Source organism: Lathyrus oleraceus, chromosome 7, assembly GCF_024323335.1.
Source record: "Lathyrus oleraceus cultivar Zhongwan6 chromosome 7, CAAS_Psat_ZW6_1.0, whole genome shotgun sequence".
In the NCBI taxonomy this organism is placed as follows: domain Eukaryota; kingdom Viridiplantae; phylum Streptophyta; class Magnoliopsida; order Fabales; family Fabaceae; genus Lathyrus; species Lathyrus oleraceus.
This window is the reverse complement of record NC_066585.1, coordinates 32,167,732-32,168,962: the sequence shown is the minus strand read 5'-3', so window position 1 is coordinate 32,168,962 and position 1,231 is coordinate 32,167,732. Positions and strand designations below refer to the sequence as shown.

The 1,231-nt window shown below is 40.6% G+C and overlaps 1 protein-coding gene across 1 annotated transcript; it reads right to left on the bottom strand.

Annotated features, from left to right (window-relative positions):
• Window positions 1–425: 425 nt before the first annotated feature.
• LOC127101857 (uncharacterized) lies at window positions 426–935 on the bottom strand. The gene has a single exon (XM_051039292.1). The coding sequence runs from the start codon at window positions 933–935 to the stop codon at window positions 426–428; it is 510 nt and encodes a 169-aa protein (XP_050895249.1).
• Window positions 936–1,231: the final 296 nt, after the last annotated feature.

Here is a 1,231-nt window from a genome sequence, read left to right as displayed (position 1 = left end):
TCTTCTATAATTCTGGCTGCTTCGTGTCTATTCACACATCTGAGCAACACAGAATCATGATTTCTCTTGTAAAGAACATCGCAATTCAGGAAAAACTTGGCAGCAAGTTTCCTCAAGGTCTTCTTATTAGTGATTGAAACATCTTCTGGATATTCTTGACTTTCGAGATATCTTTTGATGTCATAAAACCAAGGATTTTCATCTTGCGCTTCCTCCTCAGTGGCATAACAGAATGCTGGCTCGTCTAGCCTCATAATTCTGATAGAAGGAGCCTCATTTGCCCACTTAACTTTGAACATTGACGATAAAGTGGCCAGAGCATCTGCCAAATGTTTTTCTTCTCTTGGGATGTGCTCAAAAGTGATTTAATCAAAATAAGGAATCAATTTCAAGACGTGCTCCTTGTAAGGGATCAAATTCTCATTTCAAGTTTCCCAATTGCCATTAACTTGATTAATGACCAAAGTTGAGTCCCCATACATCTCGAGGATCTTGATTCTCATGTCAATCACAGCTTCAATACCATAAATGCAAGCTTCATACTCATCCATATTGTTGGTACATTCAAAACATATTCTGGTTGTGAAAGGAACATGGAAGCCTGTTGGAGAAGTAATGACACATCCCACACCATTCCCAAGAGCATTAGAGGCACCATCGAACACAAGCGTCCATCGCGATCCTGGCTCGAATCCCTCATCTGGCCTAGGAATCACATGATCTTGGATAAACAAAATGTCCTCATCAGGGAAATTAAACTTCATCAGTTGATAATCATCTTCCATGGGCTGGTGGGCCAGATAGTCAGCAACAACACTACCTTTAATTGCCTTTTGCATAGTGTACTGAATGTCATACTCAGTTAAAATCATTTGCCACCTAGGAATCCTTCCAGTAAGAGCAGGTTTTTCAAAGATATACTTTATTGGGTCCATTTTTGAGATCAATAAGGTTGTATGGGTCAACATGTACTGCCTCAGTCGGCGAGCAGCCCACGCTAAAGCACAACAAGTTTTCTCAAGAAGTGAATATTTGATTTCACAACTGGCAAACTTTTTGCTTAGGTAATATATAACATGCTCTTTTCGGCCAGACTCGTCATGTTGGCCCAATACGCACCCCATCGACTCATCGAGGACGGTAAGATACATGATAAATGGTTTTCCCTCAACAGGGGGCATAAGAACTGAAGGCTCTTGCAAATACTCTTTTATTTTGTCGAAGGCCTCTT

What these genes read in the sequence shown, in the direction of transcription:
- LOC127101857 (XM_051039292.1), bottom strand. Translation starts at nt 935, where the DNA reads ATGGACCCAATAAAGTATATCTTTGAAAAACCTGCTCTTACTGGAAGG.